Source organism: Cyprinodon variegatus, unplaced genomic scaffold (genome assembly GCF_000732505.1).
Source record: "Cyprinodon variegatus isolate N-32 unplaced genomic scaffold, C_variegatus-1.0 Scaffold187, whole genome shotgun sequence".
Taxonomy (NCBI): Eukaryota; Metazoa; Chordata; class Actinopteri; order Cyprinodontiformes; family Cyprinodontidae; genus Cyprinodon; species Cyprinodon variegatus.
In genome coordinates, this window is record NW_015150640.1 from 808,751 (window position 1) to 832,022 (window position 23,272).

Consider the following 23,272-nt stretch of genomic DNA (forward strand, 5'->3'; position numbering starts at 1 on the left):
TTAACTCTAAATCTGGTTTACTGTCGCTTTGGTGACAAACGTAACAACATTTCTGAGTTCATCAATATTTAGAAGAAACTTTGTTAACTGCTGCCTTGAAATGGAGCCTCCCAGGCAGAAGATCAGTGAAATAACGTCATGCGCTTTCCAGAAAGCGTTTGGCAAAGTGCTGCTGCGTATGAAAGCTCTGGTCAACCTCTCGGTCCTGCTGGAGCAGACAGCGGGCTTCTTATGGGAGGGATGTCCTGCATGTGAGCGCAGACAGACAGCGCATGAACATTATCTCCTCATGTCGCTTCGGAAGTAGGTCACCGCTCCCCGATCTGTGCAGCATGTCTGCAGCCGCTGCTGCTGCTCGCTCCTCCGGTCACCGTCCGTCTCTTCGGGTCCGGATTGAGGTTCGGATCTAAGACGGATCCGCGAAGCTGCGTCACCCGGAGGGACTGAAGAGGTAAACGGAGTGAATTCGGTCCCAGCTGGAGCTGACCGTGTCCTGCTGCTTGATTCGCTTCATGCAAAAACTCCGCTGCTGTCGGAGCTTCTGCTGCTTCTAGTAGAACCGATGTTTACTTCCTTATGTCCAGCAAAACCGAGATGTTTCTAGTGTTTAATTTCTTTGCATGTTTTATTGCTGCCTGTGGAGCTTTCTGGTTCGATGTTACTTCTGATGTAACATCCTGCATGCTGTCAGATTAACACCTCGCACCGCTGTGGGCAACTAAGCTCCCTGAGGCGAATCTCCTTTATTTCTGGATCATCACAGCCTTATTTGAACCCACTGATATAAACGTTCAGCTCAGTGGGATCATGCGTGGATGTGGGTGTGTTTGTGGCTGTTGGTGGAGGATGGTGGCTGCAGGAAAGTGGACTCAGATCCCTACAGGAGCGCTTTGCTCTCATGGTGACAGCTCCACGACGTCTCTCCACCCTTCATCCTCCTCCTCATCCTCCTAGAGATGAGGCTACAGTGTAATACGCCATCAACAGGAGTGGGGGAGGAGGGGGGGTCAGCACCACCCAATTCATCTGTCATTGAGGCTCAATTTACTTGCAGTTGGAGAAGATCTACTGAGCAGGGGCGGAGCTAGATGGGGGCCATGGCCACCCTTACCACCCATACCATTGTTTTTTTTTTCAAAGTAGAATATTCAAAACAATTTAATTATATATATATATTAACAATTACTTGACAAAAAACAAAACAAAAAAACACTGTGGTCAGGGGCAGAACTAGATGGGGGGGCAGGGGTGGCCATGGCCACCCTTAGCCAATCATTGGCCACAATTACTTGACAACAAAAACACTGTACTGAGATGCTTCTCATCAAACCTACTGCTCTCAGTTTGATTGCAAATTATCCCTAACATTTAGTTTGAGTTGCATGAAAGGTTGCATTTGCATTTCCTTCTAATTTTAGCTTTCCATGTTTTGCATTCACTGTAGTTACTCTTATAAAGTTCCTTTATGATGTCATAAAGCAGAACTTATTTTTATATCACTATATTTAAACATATGTCAATTTAAATCCCTTAAAAGTGGGGTCTTCAAAGTTTTCCAGGCCAAGGACCCCCAAACTGATGGCGAGATCGAGCGGGGGGCCCCCTAATTGTATATATTGTATGAAATTGTGTTATATCAAACTAGTCCTATAGTCACTCTATTACAGATGGAGTCATGTAACGAAAGTAATTTCTCCCTCGGTTTATCAAAGTATTTCTGATTCTGATTCCTGGTTGATGGGACAGGTGTTGTGAATGAAACGGTGCCCAGCTTGAAAGATCTCCTGCGTGTCGCTGAATGTGTGCATTGATGACTGAAAGACATCTTCTGCCTCCATCTATCTGTTTACTACAGTGTGTTGAATTCATGTTAATGTGTAGTTAAAGACATTTCAATTAGTGCAAAAAATTACAGGGGGGAAATATAAAAAAAGAAAATTTGTAATCGACAAAAACTTTCATGACCCCCATGCAGTACCTCTGCTGACCTCTTAGGGGTCACGGACCCCTGATGAAGACATCTGCCTTACAAGACAGACAGAAGTTACGAACAGAAATGCATTTGAATATCACAGATTTGTGTTCCTGCAAGCTGCTCCTTGAATTGAATTGCTGTTTACAAAGTTGCAGTAGCTAATAAAATATGGTATTTATTGTTTTGAATAATTTTTTGCTGAGTAAGGCGTTCACTCTAAACTTCTGCTGTCTATAATGAGGAAAGATGTCATTTAAACCTGTTTAAAAACTGCAAACGTTTTCCTGGCTTAGTTGACAGTAACTGGGGGGGGAAAAGTGGAGCAATATAAGCTTAGAGAGAGGGCGTAACTCTGTGATGAAAGTTTGTGGGGACACTCCAACAGTGGTGACTGATGGACCTACAGTTACACAACCCAAAGGCTTTCATTAGGTCCTTGTATTTTTCATACATGAGCCCAAACATGTATTTATTGAACGCTTTCCTTTTGTTGAGAAGAAAAGAGTACCACAATACACGGATATTTATATTTACTGATAGTTAGACAGATACTTTTTTAGTTGATTATTTATATAGGGTTAAAAAAACATTAATATGTTAATTAATGATTAATAACAGTTGGTACTGATGCCAACAACAAAAGTGACATATCGTGCATCCCTGGTATGTACAAAGTTTAAATTCTTTCTTTGTTTCTTTCTCTGTTTGTTTGTTTCTTTCTTTCTTTGTTTCTTTCTTTCTTTTTTTTACCTTCGTCCGTCCGTCCATCGTTCTATGGATGGTTTCCCTTTAAGCTGCATTAGGGATTTAGAATCTTATTACAACATGTTGACAGCCAAAGCCCATGTATTGATAGGTATATTTCAGAAATTATTGAACTGATTTTTACTCTATTGTTTGTGCTTAAATTCTTAAGGTTTTTATATATTTGAATTTTAAAGGTATAGTGGAAAATTCTCTTTCTGGGTAGATCATCAAAATAAGTGGTCCTCCTAATTATCAATCATTTGGGTGATATGTTTGAGTAAGGCCGTCCTACATGCTCTTCCCCATTTTCACTTACTGTTTGTGAGTCTGACATAGTGGAAAAATTGCAACTCTTCTCTTGGAAAGTAATCTTTATGAGCGATACAAACAGCAACTTTTAAACAGGGATGAGGAGAAACAGGCTTGTGCATGTCCTTGCATGCATTTAATTAACGTTCCGTCTCGGGAGCAGGTACAGGGTTATGCATGTGCATTATTTATTTATTTTTTTTTAAAGTAGAGAGTGTTGGTTTTTGAAAAAAATTGCGAAAACCCTCCACTATATCTTTAAGTCCATCTCACCTGGTAGTCTGACTCTGCATCTGTTTTGAAATTAGCTGGGACAGTCTTAGTCTTGATGAATTACAAATGACAACAAGATATGTTGCAGTTTAAATATAACATAGTATGTCTTGTAATCTTTCAGGTAAACTCTGAGATATATTTTATTTCATGTTGCATATCTCGGTAAATCTTTTTCACCTTTTAACCTGCAGCTATTCCTGCTTGTGTTTCTGTGCTCTGCTTAAAAACTGATTTATTCACCTGTCTTCTATCAAAATGATGCCAGAGAAACTTATTTTCATGATATCTAGAAGCTCTCCAGTCTGATTATCTGTTCTTTGAAAAAAAACATGATATGTGTTCAATTTAATTGTAACTGTGGGTCATAGTCCTCCATGGTTCTCCTCGACTGGAATTTGTTTTTCAAGTTTGAAGACGTTTTGCTTCCCATCCTGGAAGCTTTTTCAATTCAAAATGTCAACATTGGCGTCGAGTTCCAAGCTTTATAGAGTAGCCCAACAAAGCTTTGTTTGGCATAGAAAACATGGGAATTGAACCGGAAGAACAGGTCTGTCATTAAGGTCTTTGTTAGCTTGCAATACCCGATACTGATTGGCCTGTTTTTCAGTGTAGTCCTGTTTCTCTGACTGTAACTGGCTGGATGTTCTCTCTTCATCCTCTGACATGGGAGCTGGCTCAGAGCTCGTCTGCCTGGCTTTGTGTTTCCCGGACGGGGCCGCCTGTGGAGCTGGTTGACGGTTGCCTTTTATATCTCCGCTTCTCACTGTATGTCTGCTTCTGTCTCCTTGAACCCCAGTCAGCCTCGGCAGATGGCCGCTCACACTGAGCCTGGTTCTGGTGGAGGTTTTTCCTCTCCACTGTCGCTTCAAGCATGCTTGGTGTGAGGACTTGCCTTCGAGTCAATGTGTCGATGCAATCAACTGGTTTTCCTTAGACAGAAAACTTTGAATCAATTTGATTGTATGGTCTGGTTGAACTGTAAAGTGCCTCGAGATAACATGCGTTGTGAATTGGCGCTATATAGATAAACTGAATTGAATTGTTTTATGCCTCTGAAAAGGGGGAGTTGTTTTTTGGAAGGTCCTCACCAATAAGTCATGCATGTGACTTAGACCCTATCATATCCAAATGATGGAGCCAAAATTAAAATCAAATGTCTTAAATCCTCTCCTTAAACATTATTGAAAGTATTTGAATGCTTTCATCCCAACTCAGTACAAGTTCTCCCATGGGAATCAATTTGTGAATTACCCTGCTGAACTGCTATGTTTTCCCTACATGTAAGTTATGAATAGGAGGGTATTAGACTTTGCCAGCTGTCTCTTTCCGCTTTCTACTCTTTCTGAATTGAGGGGACACATCAACCTCTGTCACTTTTTTAAAATAAGTTTAGATAAAAGATGGTGCCCCTGAAAACAGGGCTAAAAAAGCTTACACTCATGAGCTGGTATGATTTATATGAAAAACGACAGCCGCTAGAAACTGTTGCATTAGAGCACATCCATTGAAAGGCTAAAAAAACAAATAAGCCATCACTGCTGGTGTTAAAGACTAGTTGCTGGACTATATTATCCTGTTTCTAACATAACATAAAAAATGAAAAAAATAAAAATGAAATAAACTTCATTTTAATATCAAATTCCATTACCTGTCCAGCAGAAAGTCAACAACCTCTGCATCTGTTTTGAGGCCGCATTCCCTCATAAATTGTTTCCACCTGATAAAAGTTGCACCAGTGTAGCCTCTCAGTTTTTCCCAGGTGTTACCTCTGGCTTCTCACAAGACAAAGTAGACCTCCATTGCAATAGAAAGGGGAGGGAAGAATGAGCTACAGTGGTTTTTATATCACAGATATAGGTAAAATGTGTAATGGTGCATTTAGACGGACTGGACACCGCCTGGAGTTCACTGTTCTGCATTTTAGATGCACAATGTTTACACCCCGGGCTGCATCATCAAATAAGCTGACATCCCACCCACGTGAAAAAAACGCAGCAGCTATACTGAATGGATAGTGGTTCATTAGTGCAGGTTTGTGTAGTTTAGATAGTCCTTTTGTAAGAATGAAATGGGATTAAGAAAAAAATAATTTGTGCTACCTTTGTTTCAGAGATAATAAAGATACTTTTTTGATCATCCAAAGGTAACCATCCCCCAATTAAACTCCGAATTGAATAAAAGTTATATACATTTTCAGTGCTACTTAGTCTGTGCCGCTGAAACTGTTGTCTGTGCTGATTAGTTATTGTGTAACATCACATTATCCCTGGTACTGGTATTGAGTACAACAGTGGGCATGTCTACCTTATTTAGTATGTGGAATGATTGTTTAATATTTAGTAAATCACCAGCCTTCCAGAATCTTCAGTTTGGACCTTTCGTTATCCCTGGCAACCACAAAGCATTTCCTGTCAATGTCTCGCTGTCGGTATTTCATAATAAAAGGACAGGTGTAACTTGGGTTCATCCAGAGCTGCATCTAGTTGACGCTTAGATTCTCCGGTACTTCCTTGTAAAAGTGCCCACGCAGAGAGCACTGATGCTGGGGAGTGGCAGTGACAGACCGAGCTCCGTGCTGGAGGTAAGGGAGGACAACGAACAGTCCTCCTAGGGCTAAAATAAAACGGCCTTTTTTAAATCCACCTAAAAACCTCTTAAGAGCATTCCTTATTTCTACCTTTGTTAACATTACTTATCTCTGCATTCCATTTTAAGTAAAAAAGTCTTCGCCTACAACTAGTCACTGATTGGTTGCCGTTTTACAATTTCATGGAAAAGTTAACCTTTTTTCAACTTCAGCAATCTCTCCGCTCTCTCCTTGTGGTGCTGCTGTTTGAGAACATCTTGGTTCTATCTAGTCGCACGAGGAGCAGTGCTACTAGATAGCCCTTACCATGTGGGAATCACCACCTGCTGCTTCTCCAACCCTCCCCGCACAGTTTCTATAGGGAGATTGATCAAATCTAGTGCCTTCGCCGCAGACACCGCACTCGGTCTGAATGCACCTTAAGACTGACAGGTTTGTTTCCTTTCTAGTTTAAAAAAAAAAAAAGTTTGTTTCCTTTCAGCTACGTTGATCAAAAATGCAACAGCAAGGCATCTCCCATTAGGTGCACTGGCACCTTACACTCAATTCAAATGAAATTTTAATTCAATTTATTGAATTGAATTTTCAGTTCACAGCACTTTAAAGAGACAATTCAACCAGATGAGCCAAATTGGTTAAAAGTTTTCTATCTAAGGAAAACCAGCTGATTGCATCAACTCATTGACTCAAAAGCAATCCCTTACACCGATCATTCTTGTAGCGACTGTGGAGAAGAAAACTCCCTTCTTAACCTTAAAATTTGGGTGAAATTTTTCTGATTGTATATATTTATAAATTACAAATTTTAAGCTAAGAGAAGGCTTTCATTATTAATGTGATGTTTTTAGACTTTTGAAAGTTCTATAAAGCTAGTCTAAAAAAGATACCTGAATTTTATCTGTTTAAGGTCAGTTTGGACCTACTGTTGATGTTTGTTAAATGCCAGGAAAGGGAGAGGGATTGTTTTCATTTTTATTATTTTTTCTAATTCGCTTGGTATTTATTGGAATTATCTTTTTATTTTTTTTATTTTTTTGGACAAGGTTAAAACATTTAGTTTTTTAGTTGTTGCTAAAGTATTTCCATATAGCATTTCTTGTTTATTATATCCTCTATATTGTTAAGCTCACTGTTCCTTCTTGCAGTATGCAACATGATGCTGCCAACTATAAGCCCATTTGTTGTTTTGCTTGCAGGATTCCTTTTTTTCTTTCAAATATAATGCTGGTCATTAAGAACAAACTAGTTATTATCTTATTTTTGGTGAAAATCTTTCTTATCTAATGTGTTCTTTCAGTACTTGCAAGTAAATGCCTTGTTTCATTCTGGGTGAAGCTGTTAGCCTTAACAGCTGTAGCCAGCATCTTCAATAGGTCTTTGCCTTTGCTCTACGGTTGACTTGGACATTTTACACTTAAACAGATCCATCTCTTTATTTCCACAACATATCATACAAGGATGCAGAGGAAAACAGCATTATTATGTCTCTGAGTTACTGCTTATATACAGTAATGTATCAAAGTTTGCTTCAGAAAGCTAATGCTTTTGCAGCTCTGTAAAAAAAAAAAAAAATGTAGGTTTTTTATTTGTTTATCATTAAGAAAAAAAAAAAAAATCCCCACAAGTGAATTTGGATTTAATATAAATTTATACCCACAAAAGCTGTATAGTTACCGTTTGAGGTCATCTTGGAGGCCGTGTCGCCTGAGGACAGACTGAGCCTCTGCAGTGAGCTACTGCCCTTCATCTGTGCACGCTTGTCCTATTCAAATGGAGCAACTCGATTTGATATCCACAGACAGGAACTCAATGTGAGGCTCCTTCTGTGCGCTTATTATGTGGAAATTAAATTTCGCCCTTATGGATTGTGTTTCATGGTTCACCGAGTTATTCAGCAATAATGACTGCAAGTCGGACTGATGGGATTGTTTGGAAATATCCACCAAAGGCAATCAAAGTCGGTTTGCAGTTGTTTACATGCATATCTCCGTGTGTGATCAGGACTAACGTTTATTACAACAGACCACGGCTTATGAACATCTTGACTAAATCTTCTTTTTCTTTTTTTTTTTTTAACACTGATGCTGAAAAGATGTCTACTGTCTTCTCTCTAATCTTAAACGATCAGAGTAAAGCCTACGCTTATTTTTGGTCTTCTAACCCTTCATTTAGAGCCGCCTGAATGCAAGCTGTCATGGCAAAAATACAGCAATTTGTTGCTCACTTGGTCAGTAAATGAAGTGATGTGATCCTTGAGTCCGTTCCTGAAATCTCTAATGTGTTTATGTGGCTCACTGTGGCAGGTTTTTAGCCAAAGCCAGATTTTTTTTCCATTTAATGAACTGTATACAGGGAGAGTAAAGTTGTTAAGCTATTCTTTGAAGGGATAAAGCTAAAAAGTCAGTGCTGATAACAGAAACATTAAAAAAAAGATCTAAGGGTTTATATTTTTAATTAAGAGCATAACTGGTAAAGCTCTGTCTGTGACTTTCTAGTTTAAGAGCCCCTAATGATAAAGATACGCATGTTGACTGAGTTTTTAGAGGTCAAGCAGGATGTGTGTGTCCCACATCAGCAGGAGGAACGATAATCCATCTCCTCCTGCTGCTGCAGATGAATTGTCAAGAACTCCTAGGGCTTCCAGGTCACTGCGTTAGGTTTCTTTGTGATGCAGGACAGCAGGGAGATGAGTGAATTACATCAAGTGCTTCGTAAAGCCTTTTCTTCTCTAAAGGTGCCAGAGATGGTTTGATGTACTTCACAGCAGCTTGTTGACATGGAAACCAAGGAGGGCGCTTGTGACAAGTTTCTGCCGCCAGTGTTTTTGTAGGAATGAGGATCGACTCCTGGCTAATTTCTACAGAAATCTGTGTTTTTTGTTTCCATTACTGTAGATTTGCTGCTTATTTTCCAACATGGCAGGCAACGATCCAAGAGTGGTCTGCTGGAGAGCCTGAACTAAATGATTAAATCCCTCACCTGCTGTATGATTTCTGTTTAGCACTGAGAAAGTAAATGGCTTTAAAATGCTTTAACTTCTCAGAATTCCTTTTGTTTTTAACTGAATTATTTTGAAGACTTTTTCTGATCTTTTTTTAAGAGAAAGAAAAATTAGAAACTATTTTTTTCTATTCCACCATGTTAAAATTGCCCATCTGCAAACCTTAACCACATCCCCCGACCCGTCTACAAAGTTCCTCAGTCTTCATGATGCTGTTTGTTCACTAATGTTCTCTATAAACCTCTGAGGCCCACAGGGAACAGATGCATTTGTATATGGAGTAAATTACACTTAAATGGACTCCAGTTACTAATTAGGAAGGTCTAAAATTATTCAGTTGTACTACATTTATTTAGAGGTATTGAAATAGGTGATACTTAGGGAAGTGTATTTGTATTACAATTCAGTGCAAAGACAATTCAAAGTGCTTTGCATGAATAGGATAAATGCCCAATTCCACAACTTCCTGAACTTCAGCCAGCTCCTTTGTTTCCTGTCTTACATTACTGGACAGACTAATTATTCCAGGTATGTCTGAACTCTGTAACCATGAAAACATTGACTAAAAACACCTGGATTATTCACTCTGTCCAGTAATGAACGACAGGAAACAAATGTGCTGGCTGAAGTTCAGGAAGTCGTGGAGTTAGGCATATAGCCTATTAAACTTAAAATAGAAGGAAAATAAAGCAAATAAACATTTGCACAACAAATCTAAACTAATTATACCTCAAAGAAAGTTATAAACAAATGGGTTTTTAACTTCGACTTTTAAGAACTAATGCTTTCAGCACTTTTACAGTCTTCTGAAAGTAAGTTCCAGATAAGTGGAGCATACCTGTAGGAACTAAATGCTGCTTCTTCATGTTTGGGTCCACTTCTGGGTGGACAGAGTAGGCTGGAACTACAAGACCTGAGTGGTCTAGGAGGTTGATCCAATAAAAAAATATCTGTTATGTTTTGAGGCGCTGATCCATTCAGTGATTTATAGACTAACAATACGGTTATATAGTCTTTTTGTCTGAGCTACAGGGAACCAGTGGAAGGACTTCAGAACCAGGCTGATGTGCTCTAATTTCTTAGTTCTAGTGAGAACACGGGCTGCGGTGTTTTGGATCATATGCAGCTTTCTGATGGACTTTTTAGGCAAACCTATGAAGACACTGGTGCAGTAATCAATTCTACTAAAGATAAATGCATGAAGTTTTTCTATATCCTGCTTGGACATTAGTCCTTTAATCCTGGAGATGTTCTTCCGGTGATAAAAGGCTGACTTCATAGCTGCCTTTATGTCACTTTGAAGGTTCATGTCTGAGTCCATCATGACACCAAGATTTCGGCCATAATCAGTCATTTCTAGCTCTAGTAGCTGAAGCTATGAGCAATCTCTGGATCTCTCCTCCTGTGGTCCAAAAATTATTACCTCAGTTTTGCTTTTAAAATGTTTTCATGTGGGGGAAATTTTGCCCAACCACATATTGACATGTTCCAAGAATCTGGCCAATGCTCTTGGGCTCATATTCACCTAGTGACATTGTGATATAAAGCTGTGTTTCATATGCATTCATACGTTAACTGATCTTGTTGTTTGATATATTCTGACCCAAGTGGAGCATGTAGGTATTGAATAGGAGGGGCCTTGAGGAACCCTGCATGTGATTTTTCTGGTGTCTGATTTAAACTTCCCTGTTGAAATATAAACGTCCTTATCTTTCAACTAGAATTTCAAGTGCTGTACTGAAAAAGCCGACCCAGTTGTCCAGACGCTCTAATAAAATCAAGTGATCAACAGTCTCAAACATTGTACTGAGATCTAATAATCCCTGCAATTTGGTTCTTCCGCAGTCTGAATTTATATGGATGTCATTGAATACCTAAATCTGGGCAGTTTCAGTACTGTGCTTGGCAAGGAATATGAGGGATTTTTCTTGCCTAAAATCAAGAGCACACATATTCAATGTGAGAGCAGGATTTTCTTTGCTTGCATTCAAAACTTCTGCTTCCACTCAAAAATATTCTATTTTCCATCAAATGTTTATTTCTATCTCTACAAGTTTTAAGTGTAAGGTTTCCATAACAGAAACCTGAGTTGAAGACAACTGCTCATTGTTCTCCGTCGAAACACAACCTTATGGATAAACTTACTGATGAAGGGGAGGTTTGAGATGGGCCTGTAGTTCTGCAGGACCAATTTGTCTAAGCGACTCTTGTCCAGCACTTGCTGGATAATTGCTGGTTTTACGTCCTGGGGGGAAACACCTGACATAAGGGATGTATTTATTAAATAGATCATATGCAAATTTTTAGGCTGTCATTTGCAAAAAAAAAATAAAAAATCATGAGTGACAACACAAGACTAAACATACACCTCGAGCCAATGCATTATCCTCAAAAGGAAAGTGTGAAAAATAAGTAATAATAGCAATATGATACTAAAGAAAATCCTACTAAAATGAGTGGACTTGTTGTTGTTCAGTTACATCTTTTAAATCTTAATTACATTGTTTTAAAATTGTTTTTAATCAGTAAATTCAGGTATATTTTCTTAGTTTTTTTAACTACCAGCGTATACCCTTCTACTCATAGTTAAATATCTACTTTGTCTCTTTACAGATTAATGACGACCTAACACCCTGTGGATGACAAAATTTCAGCACTGCTGGTCACTGATGCTGAGAACATGGTGAAAGCTCAACAGAGCCAGTTGGTGAAATGTCGGAAGCTCCTACAGAATAATACAAGCAAGAAAAAGGGAGAAGTTAAACAGAAGGGAAATATAAGAAAAAACAAGCTTAATGACAAACAAAAGCGTGAGATAAAAGGTCCCCAACACAGGAAGAAAACTGGAACAACAGGTAATGGAGATGCATTAGCCTGCTGTGTTCTGCTGACCCGTCTGGATGAGAAAGGAGTCATCGGCAAAGAAAAGAATGCAAAATCCAAGATGCGAAAGAATGCTAAAGTCAAAAAGAAAGAGTGCTCTGTTTCAAGAACTTCCAAATCTGGTCCCATGTCAACTTCCACAACCAATCAGCAAACTCCGGAACCAAAAAAAATTCAAGAGAACACCTTACTCATGTTAACTTCCCCTGCTTTGGAGCCTCGCAGGAGAAGAATGGCCTCCCTCAATGCTGAGGCCGTCAATAGTTTGCTGCTTTACAGAGACAGTTCGATTATCACAAATCTCACCAAGAAACTGCAGCCTTTAGGCGAAGATGCAGACAGGGATGTTTCTAAAGCCAAAAATCTTTCTGCAGGAGGGGAAACAGCCAAAAAAAAGAAGCGGGCAAAAGATCAGGTAGAGAGCATTGACTGGTTGACTTTGCTTACACCAACGCCTCGACGTCAGGCAGGCCTCACCGCAGCTACGCTTCTCAAACTCACCAGTGCCCAGTACAAAACCAAACGGCAGAAAAAGACCGAGTCCAAGCTGGAGTTGAGAAATGAGCCTACAGAGTCTAGTCAGAATGGCTTAAATACTGACGCAGTGCGTGACGGAACAACACAGACTCAAAAAAGAAGGCAACACACCAAATTAGAAAAGCCTCTTAAGCACAGAAACCAGGGCACAGAATTTCCAGCTCATCCAAAGCTGAGCTCTGCTCCTCAGGGCTGCTGCAGTCTTCATCAGACCGAGTGGGAGAGTACTACAGGGGGCTTGGGCTGCGTAAAGCATGCCTTCCATTGTGGTTCCTCTTTGGGATTCCCCTTAAAAACAATCAAGGAGGAGCAGATGGAGACAGAAGTGACTTCCTGCTTTTGCTGCTCCCAAGAGAGATGTGTCGAGTACTGTCACAGACTGGCCCTCTTCCTGGAGGACAAGACCTTTAAGGAACCAGAGGACAGCTCAAAGTCCGAAGTGTTCCACCACCACCACCACCATCATCATCATCACCACCACCACCATCTCCAAACACCCCATTCTGTAGCCCACCCAGCAGCCATAACCATAAACCCACACACGTACACATGTTACCCGGGCTACTATGTCCATTTCAGCCACCCAGATGGCTCGCCTTCTCCTATACCGCCCCTCACTCTATGTCAGAGGAGCAGCAAGAGGCCGAAGCTGCACCCCAGCACAGGTCTGCAACCCTCAGGGATCAGACATCCAGTTTACTGCTGCACTTCAGTGGAGCCCTGCAGAATCAACAGCTACTCTTATTCTAGTGTCATTCCTGCCATCTCCAGAGAAGGCTGCCCCCTCAGCCCCAAAGACTGCACCAAATGTCACCAAGGCATCAAAAGAGGTGAGCAAATACAGTATCAGCATGTTAATGGGTGTCTTCATTTGACCCATTGGCACCATGTAAGTGGCTTTTTTAACAAAAGGTAATCAACTTTTTACCCCCTGAGGGTACAAATTCCAATCGATGATTTGAATCAATTGTTTAAAGGTACACTATGCAACTGGTGTTGATTTTCCAGCGAGGCTCCCCCCAGAGGGCGAAAGTAAAAGTGCACTGTCGTAAATATGCACAGCTGTTCTCCTGGTTTCTCCGTCAAGCCAGGCGCGGTTGTTTTGAGCTTAGCAGACAGGCGAACGCAATGAATGACTAATGCTGCATTCACACCGCAGCTGGCGCAACAGAAGCAGCGAGTTTACATGCAAAGTAAATGGTTGACACGCGTCAAGGCGCAGCAAAAGGTCCCGCGGCGCGTTTTGAGCAGCAGGCGCAGCGCGTCAGGCGCGTTCAATCATCTGACGCAGGGAGAGAGTCACAGCGCTGATGATCAGAGGCTATGATCACTCCTCTTAAACAGTTTATTGACGCCTAAATTAACTTAAAATGCAGAAATCTGCCGGCAGAATATGCAGTTTGGATTATTTAGATGAAAAACACCTACCAGCTGCCGTGGTGAACCGCGAGGAGGCGACCAGGCCAGAGGCTGCTGATGAAGGGATTCCTACTGTCGGCGCACCGCTGGTATGTGGGGGTCTGAGCGGCTCCGACAGAAAAAATATTAAAGGCAGGATAATAATCTGGATGAACTGACTCCACTGATTACGTTTTCAGGTGTATTTTCTCACTTAAACACATTAAAACTACTTTATTCCCACTGATCACAGCAAATATAGCTGCAAGGCAGAGAAAGGATAGTGAAGCTCCGCCCAACGCGCGTCAGACACACTTTTGCACCGCGCAGCCAGAGCAGCAAAGCTGCTTCAGCCGCGCGTCAGAACTAACTGGTACAAGCAGCAAAAAGGAAGCAGCAGACGCGATTGTGCTGCTTTTGCTGCGTGAACGTAGCATAACTGCACAAAGATTGCCACTGTGCTAGCAACGAGAATGCTTTTAACTGGGGGCGTGTAGCAGTTCTCGCCGTAAAGCAAGACTGACTCTCACGAGACTTCTGAGCCTGTGGGTGCGGGTCGGTGCTCCTGCAGTTGCAAGTGCAGTATTTCCCCCACAGACCACCAGGGCGGCCGAGAATACCTTTGTTCAACCTGAAATGACTCATTTAGTCATCCATAACGTTATGGAACGCATTAATTAACTGAAAAATGTTGCATAGTGTGCCTTTAAAGGAGTAAGCTACAGGTTTAAAATTTCCCATTAGGTAGGTACTGGCCAGTTGGATTCCAGATACGCAGCATGCCAAACCTTAGCATTAGACGTTCAAAAGCGAAGTGGCAACCTCTGTGCTCCATTGGGCTTCTGAGCCCCTTTCCTTCCTTATAGTAAAACTCAGTTCACTCCTGTCTTCCTTCTGCTCACATATGGTGTTTTAAAAAATGTTCCCAGGAAGGTGTAACCTAAGGAACGCAGAATGTGCGGGGTGTAAAGAAAGACGAGACATAGCTCTTTTTGTCCGATTTCAATGCATTTTTTTATTTTTTTTCTTCTCTTTGATATTTTCCCCCTGATATCTTTCAGTTTATGTTATCTACTAACAATGCATACAAAAATAATTACACTAGACTTTGCAAATGATGCAGATTTCCTTTCATAAAATGCTGATAAATTTACTGTCTACTATTACTATTTACTATGTATTTACATATACATAAGCTTTCTAATGAGAAACCTCACGATTAAGATTTACTAATTTTAACTATTGTCTGTTCATAAGCAAACCACCATATATGGGAGAAGAGAGTCAGCAGAAAGCATGTGCCTAGCTGCTGATTTCAGTTCCTCCGTAATGGAGTCACATCTACAGCTAATCCACCAGCAAAAATTGGATGTAGTAACTCCATTTTAAGCTGAGCAGGGCAAGCAGGTGGTTTTAGCTGCAAAAAGGAGATTTCAACAACTTGTTCAAAATAATGCCCTAGACATGTAGATGACACGACACTATGAGATATCTATTTACAGTTTGTCAGCAAAAAACAAAAAAATAATAATAATAAAATAAGTTGAATTAGGGTAGAGTATTCCTTAAAGTTCCTTAAAGCCCAAAAACTTAAAAAAGAAGCAATTTCCCAGCTTAATCACTAAGCTACTAGGATATGGCATTGTCAAGGCTCCCTGTTATGTGACTTCAACCTACTATTTCTATTGGTGCAGAATCCTTTCTTTTTAACGTTTTTCCATAGTATCCAAAAGTGTTAATTCATATATTTTAGTGACTTTCATTCAAAGAGAAACAGTAAAACAAAACAAAAAATCAAACTCTATTTTTTAGTATTCCAAAAAGCAATCAGAAATCCATTCAACATATTTCTGTGTTTACAAAAATGTAGTGCTGTAACACATGTGTAATGATCTATATATATAGTGATGCATTGGCATTTTAATAATAAAACTCTTTTTTTTTCATCAGAAAGTCTATTAAAATAACTAATCTGCTCTATTAAAATTGAAAAATGGTCATTTGTAATTAATAGATTTTTTTTAGTTTTTATGATTAAAGGACAGTTTTCCTTTGTTAGTTATTTCCTATTATTACTTGATAAAGTCAGTCTGGATGAACTTTGCGAAGAAGAAGTGTAACAGTGAGTGTTGCATGTACTGAAGAAGCTATTTAACTAATCTAGTCAGTTAAAAACATTTTCCCATCAAATCGGGATTGTATTTGGGCTCGGATGTTAGCGGCAGGGTTACGTTGAAAGCATTTCCTGTTTGGGTTCTTCAGCCAGTGTGCGAAGAACAGCTTTCTTATCTGACTTTTTTTTTTTCATTATTGAATGTCCGTCAACGTGGAAGTTGGTAAGGAAAAAAAAAAAACCAGGACCTCTTTTGTCTGGGATTGAATGCATCTGGCCGCAGACCGTACACAACCTAATGAGCCCACTGTGTGAGCTCAAGTGTCAGCAGTTAGTGCTGCATTGGAGAAACAAACGAGAGTCGAGACAGGAAAACACCAGCAGTAGATGCGTACGTGAATGCTTGTGTGTTTTTAAAGCACCTGAAGTGGCCTAAAAAAAGAAAAAAGGCTCATTTCCTATTGTCACACATGCTGTTTGTCACTTTCTGTAGTCTGCAGAAGGCTCAATGTGAGAAAGCTCACGTTGTTGACTACCACAGGGCTGACTTTTATCTCAGTGGAAATCTTTAGCCCTGTTCTCATGAGATATTTAAACCCTGAAAGAACAGGTGTGAGTAATAATAAAGTTAATGATGCATGAGTTTAATGCAACAGCTTTCCATGACATTGGCTGTGTTGGCTTACTGTCACACTGGCTTGGCTCCCTGGGACAAGGAAATAGAAAATGAGCCATTATTAATGTCATTAGTAACACCTTTTCTATTCATACTCTGACAAGCCTGCTGTGAAAATGGCTGGAGGTCCACCCACACAGTGGTGTCATTTTCCAGCCTTAATGCACCTCTGGTTATAACTTTCTGGGATATATATTATTTCTATACATTCTGGTCTACTTGCTTCCTCTCTAACTTTTCTCTCAGTTTTGTGCTGCCTATGTACGGCAGTCGGGTCATTTGTGTTTCTGCAGCAACCTGTCCTCATCAGGGATTCGATTTCTATTTATTTATTTTTGTCTTTCCATCGGTATGTAAATCGTTCTACTACAAGATTAAAACTATAACTGAAATTAATATAAACCAAAATTGAAGAAAGCTTTTTTATAAAGAAATAAAAACTAAAGTATACATCACAGTATGATAAATTCAAATAAACTAAATAAAAATTGAAAATCAGAATAAATTTCCCAACTTTTTAAACACTGCTACATACACTCACCGGCCACTTTATTAGGTACCCCATGCTAGTAACGGGTTGGACCACCTTTTGCCTTCAGAACTGCCTCAATTCTTCGTGGCATAGATTCAACAAAGTGCTGGAAGCATTCCTCAGGGAGTTTGGTCCATATTGACATGATGGCATCACACAGTTGCCGCAGATTTGTCGGCTGCACATCCATGATGCGAATCTCCCGTTCCACCACATCCCAAAGATGCTCTATTGGATTGAGATCTGGTGACTGTGGAGGCCATTTGAGTACAGTGAACTCAATGTCATGTTCAAGAAACCAGTCTGAGATGATTCCAGCTTTATGACATGGCGCATTATTCTGCTGAAAGTAGCCATCAGAAGTTGGGTACATTGTGGTCATAAAGGGATGGACATGGTCAGCAACAATACTCAGGTAGGCTGTGGCGTTGCAACGATGCTCAATTGGTACCAAGGGGCCCAAAGAGTGCCAAGAAAATATTCCCCACACCATGACACCACAACCACCAGCCTGAACCGTTGATACAAGGCAGGATGGATCCATGCTTTCATGTTGTAGACGCCAAATTCAGCATAAAATCGAGACTCATCAGACCAGGCAACGTTTTTCCAATCTTCTATTGTCCAATTTCGATGAGCTTGTGCAAATTGTAGCGTCAGTTTCCTGTTCTTAGCTAAAGGAGTGGCATCCGGTGTGGTCTTCTGCTGCTGTAGCTTATCTGCCTCAAAGTTCGACATACTCTGCGTTCAGAGATGCTCTTCTGCCCACCTTGGTTGTAACAGGTGGTTATTTGAGTCACTGTTGCCCTTCTATCAGCTCGAACCAGTCTGGCCATTCTCCTCTGACCTCTGGCATCAACAAGGCATTTCCGCCCACAGAACTGCCGCTCACTGGATGTTTTTTCTTTTTCGGACCATTCTCTGTAAACCCTAGAGATGGTTGTGCGTGAAAATCCCAGTAGATCAGCAGTTTCTGAAATACTCAGACCAGCCCTTCTGGCACCAACAATCATGCCACGTTCAAAGTCACTCAAATCACCTTTCTTCCCCATACTGATGCTTGGTTTGAACTGCAGGAGATTGTCTTGACCATGTCTACATGCCTAAATGCACTGAGTTGCCGCCATGTGATTGGCTGCTTAGAAATTAAGTGTTAACGAGCAGTTGGACAGGTGTACCTAATAAAGTGACCGGTGAGTGTATATGGCATTATGTTAAGAAATGTTTCATGACTTTAAAGTGGATAATCTGGTATTTTATATTTATGTGATACTTCTGACATCTTTTAATTCATGTATAATAATTTTTGGGGAAAATTGTTTCCAGATAGAGTTTGTACAGATGCCATTTTTATAAATCTTACTTTAGGATCCCCTTTGTTTATTATCCTGCTATAACCTGTCATCTCTACATATTTCTGTTAATCTGAATGGCAGGTTTTTTTTTATTGCTGCTGTTTGTAATAATCGGTAAACACTTTTAAATGTCTTCCCTTTTCTGCTCCTTTTACAGAAGAATACTCACCGAGCCTCAGTGATCACCACAGTCCGCCCTCCGTCCCCATTTGTCCCAGCCCCAGAGTCCTGACTGGCTGCCCCATTCCCACTGTGCCTCCAGCCGGCCAATCAGTGCCCCACGTTCAGACTCCGCTGTCGGACCCCAGCCAACCCCAGCCCCCTCTGCAGGTGGCGAAGGAGTGTCCACAGAGTGCCAAGCCGCCAAGTGGCTCCAGATCTGGAGCCCGCGGGGGCCGGGCCGGCTCTCCTCTCAGCCGGGTCAAGAACCAGAGGCTCAACTCAGTCTCTGCCGGAGGGCAAACTGTTCCCAAACAGCCCAAGAACAGCCGGCAAAAATCCACCAACGGCTGGAGATCTCTGGGCCTGCCCTTTGAGAAGGAGGTTTTTGTTGTTGTAAGTAGAGAAAGTCATGCAGCTATGCAGTAGCTTGGAGCCCAATATTATTCAGACTCCCTGCAGATTGAAGTTATTTTTATCTAACAGAGAAGATTCTTTCTGATGGGTCAAGCAAATACAGAAAAATTAAAAGATTTTTTTAATTAAACCTGTAAGGGGTATGAATACATCTGATCTTATCTGTCTTGTATCTCATGACAAAATCCCCTTAAGGAGAATTTGTTTCTGATCACGTATTTTTAGAGAAGCAAGGAGGATGTTTTTGCTTTTGTTACTAAAGATATAATTTATTTCTGTCAAAGAAAATAGAAAACACAAAAATAAGAACGTTTATTTCCTGGTTTTCATTGTAAAGGTCAGGAGTAAAAACATCACTAATTTGTTATCAAGTATCAATCGAACAGAATGCACACCTGTGCATCCATGCCTTTTATTTCTGGTAAACTTATTGGTTTGTTTTTATTCTTCAGCTGAACATATGTCACATTTAATGTTGAAAACACTCTGATATAGTAGATGTGTCACTTTTTATTTCACAATAATGTGGTATTTTGTTTTCTTTTTATTCCCATTATGTAAGTCTCCATTTTTAAGGTTTACCAATCCTAGATTTTTGAATGATAACAGAAGTTTAATTATGTTATGATAGAAAGACAACCTTTAAAAACTGAAGCTGATTGTAACAGCATGGACAGGTCTAAAAAACATTTATTTATTTTTTACCATAATCACCACTTCATGTGTGTGAAAAGGTAGTTTAAGTGTGTTTAGTCACATCAGCCATGATGGTTGGTTTAAATAAAGCAGGATCTGTTTAACCTCATGTGAAGAGTTGATGAGTCATGAAATCTGTTTCCTTGGCCAGAGAGGTCACTGAGGCTCCAAAATAATACTGTAGAACAACAACAATCTGTGCAGCTTCCTCTACAAACCCCCTCAGTGTCGGTATTTATGCTCATATTATGCCAACCTCGTCTCCAGGGAGAGGAGACCCCGGTGCTGAGGAAGTGTTTTGAGGGAATCTGCAGAGATGGGGACGTGATTCGCGTCAGAGACACGGTTCTGCTGAAGTCTGGGCCCAGAAAGAAGACCCTGCCATACGTGGCGAAGGTGTCTGCCCTGTGGGAGGAGCCAGAGTCAGGTACATCATGATCACACACAGTGTTGTATAGTAACGAAGTAAAAATACTTCACTACTGTACTTAAGTATATTTTGGAGTACTCTTTACTTTCCAAGAGTATACATTTTTTTGAGAACTTTCACTTTTACTTCACTACATTTACGAACTTAATTGCATACTTTTACTTTTACTAAATAAAAATAATAAAATAAAAAAAATGAGTGAGAGAGCAAGAGAAACGCAAGTGTTTTGACCCCACCTACTGACTACAAAGTCGGGTCTTGCCTGGGCTTGTTCATCAACACCAATAGGATACGCCTGTTTCACAAAGCCTGTCTAAATGTATCCTACACTTTGTTGTTTATATTATTTTAAGGGAATTTAACCTTCAAAATTTACCAAAATGTAAAAAAAATGTCATTCAAACTGCACTACTTTTTACTTATACTTTACTTTTTACTTATACTTTTCACTACATTACTTGAGTACATCTATTTTTACAGTAATTCTTATACTTAAGTTCAAGCCATTTCAGATACTTTAAGACTTTTACTAAAGTAACATTTCAGTCAGTGACTTGGACTTTTACCAAAGTCATATTTTGGAGAGGTTCTTATACTTTTTCTTTACTCCGAGATTTCATTACTTTATACAACACTGATCACACAGATAAAGGAAGCTCAGCCGATTCTTGGAAAACTCTGTGAATGTGTGTTTTTTTTTTTCCTTCAGGAGAGCTGATGATGAGTTTGTTTTGGTATTACCGCCCAGAACACACCCAGGGAGGACGCAACCCCGCCATGCATTGTGAGGTAAGTTTTTTTATTTACTGCTTCCGATGACAATGAATAAAGCATCACAGCTTAGCATTGCAGAGCTTAATAAAGATGACAACAACAAAAAATTGTAAGACAAACATGTTAAATGTGACATTTTTTAAAGGACTGGTTTTGATTTTGGTTCTGATTGTGTGTCTCTCTGCAGAATGAGATATTTGCATCCCGTCATCAGGATGTCAACAGTGTGGCCTGTATTGAAGACAAATGCTATGTCCTAACATTGGCACAGTATTGTCGGTAAGGAAGGCCTTTCTGTGTTTAGTATGATTCTCTCTTTTTGACTGCTTTCTTACAGGTTAAAGTAACATTCTGAGTAGCACTATGCATCAAATCCAAGCTGGATATTTGATTTTTTTCTGTTTTCACACCAGAGAAACTAATTTCTGTTTCCATTTTGGTTGTGTGCAGATTTTGTGCCTTGGTGAAGCGCCGGAGGGAGGGTGTACGCGACAGCGCCGCCGCCCTCATGGTGCCCCCCGTTCTTAGCAACGCCATGCCCACCCACCACTGTGTGCCCGATGATGTCGACCCAGAGCTGGTACTGTTCTGTCGACACGTCTACGACTTCCGCTACGGACGCCTCCTGAAGAATCTGCAGTAGTGTTTGACACTTTGAGATGCAGGAGAGTGGATCGCATCACTTCACCATCATCCTCCATGAGTTTTAATCGACTACTTGTGGCTTGGTCGGAAGAATTTAATTAGCTTTGAACTGTTTATGTTTAAACACCACGCTTTTGTTTAGCAGGCTTCTGACATCATGCATCAGAGTTATATGACAGTGTGGATGGCCTGTTGTGATGTAGCAGCTGTTGGAAGAATATTGAGGTTACTCTGCTGTAAAAAAAAAAAAAGCACAAAAAAACGCTACTGTAGCTCTTAGAAATGTGACATTTGACAGATCTGCAGCTGATGTTTTATGTTTTTGCTGCTCTCATCCTGACAGATATCAGACACGTGAAGTGCTTCGATGGACTGCTCATAGCTAAAGGAAAACCTAGGAGCTTATCGTAGTTAATGTACGAAGTGGCTGAGGATTTTATCTTATCGAGTTTCCCTCTAATTTGAATATGTTAAATATCCCATCTCTGCATCCAGTCCTGGAATGCATTTAACTGTTTTAAGAGAGTTTTCTCAAATCTCTGCTTTGAATAACAGCTAGTAATTGAGCTAGGAACTGCTTAGGGCCAACTTGCGATGTAAAAACGAGATTTAATCGCTGCTGTAAAGAGAAGTGCACTCGCTGTAGTCAGATGTCATAGCAGAGTTGTTAGTTTCAGCTTGGGTTACATCCACAATAACAGTTTCATTTTAAATACATTAGAACGTTTCTGTTTTAGCGCCTCCCAACCTTCACAAACATCGCTGTGGGTGAAGATTGTTGACATGAACCTAGTGAGAAAAAAACTGGATGAGAAGGTCCTTTAAAAGTCACAACAGAGATGCTCAGCAGAAAATCAGTTGGTGGTTTTAACCATCATGGCAAATTTATATAAAAAAAAAAACTATAAGCTTTAATTACTTAAAAAGTGTCCACTAGTAATTGATTTCCCAGTGTAGAAATATATTAAGAAACCAACAATTTCTTACTAATGTGTCCATCAGTTAACTCTTCTATTAACAGACAGTGTAAAGGTCCAGCTCTTCTGTAAGGAAAAAAAAAAATCAAGCCCTTCTTAATTACCACTTTTACCAGATAAAAAGAGATGACTTTTTATCATTTTTAATCCATTAACATTTTGTTTTGATCCAGTTTTGATTCAAATCAATAGTAGAAATTCAAACAATGAAGTATCTGCTTAAATCTATTAAACTCTATATTTAAAATGTAATTCTGTCAATCGCAGCTTTATTAGAATAGATCTATGATTATTCATCAGACCTTTTGCTTCAGATTGAATCTATTTAAACATAAAAAATATCTCCCCTACCCCTGCAGTAAATGAAGTAGCAATTATCAGTACCCCCTCACTGGGTGCAAAGGACGGCTTGGGTGTAGCAAATTTGTAGGTTATAATATTTGAAAGAGTTTATATTAGATATTGGCTACTGAAAAAATTTGTATTACTACATGGATATACTTCTGCTTTTATCACAGTATTTCCATGTAAGTTATAGAAAGACAGATCAAGATCGGAAAGCTCTGGAACATTGTGGTTATAGACAGCAGTCTAGTTGTGAAAAAAAAGGGGGATTGTTGAATTTTTTATTTTTTTGGAAGCATACATAACCTAATCAATATACCTTAACCTAAAGCTATATGCAAGGCAAGGCAAATGTATTTGTATAGCACAATTCAGTACAAAGACAATGCAAAGTGCTTTACATGATTAGAAAATAGGAAAATAAAATAGAATCAAAGCAA

The 23,272-nt window shown here is 39.9% G+C and overlaps 1 protein-coding gene across 2 annotated transcripts in view; it reads left to right on the forward strand.

Moving 5' to 3' along the window:
• The window catches only part of bahd1 (bromo adjacent homology domain containing 1), a 56,448-nt gene extending 33,176 nt beyond the window's left edge, over nt 1-23,272 (forward strand). Inside the window, exons 1-7 of one of the 2 annotated variants that reach the window (XM_015379199.1) lie at nt 288-451; nt 11,509-13,145; nt 18,547-18,944; nt 19,929-20,088; nt 20,801-20,880; nt 21,053-21,144; nt 21,316-23,272. In XM_015379199.1, the coding sequence (XP_015234685.1) occupies nt 11,576-13,145; nt 18,547-18,944; nt 19,929-20,088; nt 20,801-20,880; nt 21,053-21,144; nt 21,316-21,508 (2,493 nt within the window). In that variant the 5' untranslated portion in view covers nt 288-451; nt 11,509-11,575 and the 3' untranslated portion in view covers nt 21,509-23,272. Of the gene's footprint in view, nt 1-287; nt 452-11,508; nt 13,146-18,546; nt 18,945-19,928; nt 20,089-20,800; nt 20,881-21,052; nt 21,145-21,315 lie in introns of those variants that run through there. The other variant, XM_015379198.1, reaches the window with a different exon arrangement.